We start from the raw sequence: 1,142 nt of genomic DNA on the forward strand, positions 1-1,142 counted from the left end.
AATCAACAAAGAACATACCTTGATTTTGTATGATTAAATTCCTAGTCTTCCAGCGTAAAAAAAATTGAGACACTACGAACAGTTGTGAGTCTAGACTGTCTGTGCTGACGTTGCACGCGTGATATGTTAATTATAGCGTGACATATATCCAGTCAACAATAGACGACTGATTGTTACCGGGCGTTGAAGGTAATTATTAAATCAATAATTCTCTAGAAAACTAACCGTGTATAAACTGGTTGGTATTTTACTTTGAAGTAAACAAAAAACAGTGTTACCTCCCATTAATCAGTTATGTTTCTAAATTCTTTATGTATTTTACCTGCTATTCCCATACCCATTTTCATCTTTGCTTTGAAGAGTTGATGATTATTGCTCTTTGAATTCTCTCTTTGAGAGTTGGATTTGGAATATTTTCAAGATTAGGAATTTAATCTTCCAAAACAAGGTATGTTCTTTGTTTGATTTAATCATAAGACGAAAGGGTGAATTAAGATATGTTATTTGTTGTTTTTCAAAATATCAATTTTGTTCTATTCCAGACACAAGTTTAATAGATGTCAACATTTCATATCACGAAGAATATTTAAACCATCGCAGGCAGTGGGGGATACTACCAAACTCTGTGACAAATATCCGGGGATTCAAAATTGTTGATACAGATTTCGAAAATAGAACAAGTGCCGAAGAACAAGCGTTTTGGAAAAGGATAAAATATGTGACGTATATCTACCGACCGGCCAACCAGTGTTTACCTTCAAACGCAAAGTCTCTGAGTTGGATAGTTTTATTCGTCCAGCAATGAAAACATCAGCTGTCGACGCGAATATTAGATCGCTCAATCGGACATGGCTCTGTAAGGTTACGCAGGTCCTGATCGACCATTACCAAACCACACTTCAAGAGAAGCTGACCACCATTCGTACCAAGTCTTTATCATCATCTGCCGTCGACCGCATCGTTTCTCATGCCCTGTCCTGGGCCCGTCGCTCCTATGGGAAACGTCTCACTCAAGCTGTAATCTCCGAATTCTACCAAACAATCAACGAAACAAAGACCAGAGTAACCATATCTCTACCAACTGAAATGGACACTACACCTGCACCATCTAGAGCCACCACACTGCCGAACCAAACCCCTAA

General features: G+C 38.4%; 1 protein-coding gene across 1 annotated transcript in view; it reads left to right on the forward strand.

Moving 5' to 3' along the window:
* LOTGIDRAFT_160063 (hypothetical protein) overlaps positions 1–1,142 on the forward strand; it is a gene marked incomplete at both ends in the record, with an annotated part of 7,588 nt that overhangs the window by 4,744 nt on the left and 1,702 nt on the right. Inside the window, one exon of the mRNA XM_009054945.1 lies at positions 543–723. Coding sequence (XP_009053193.1) covers positions 543–723 — 181 coding nt within the window. The remainder of the gene's footprint in view (positions 1–542; positions 724–1,142) is intronic.

This window comes from Lottia gigantea, assembly GCF_000327385.1.
Source record: "Lottia gigantea unplaced genomic scaffold LOTGIsca_23, whole genome shotgun sequence".
Lineage (NCBI taxonomy): Eukaryota > Metazoa > Mollusca > Gastropoda > Lottiidae > Lottia > Lottia gigantea.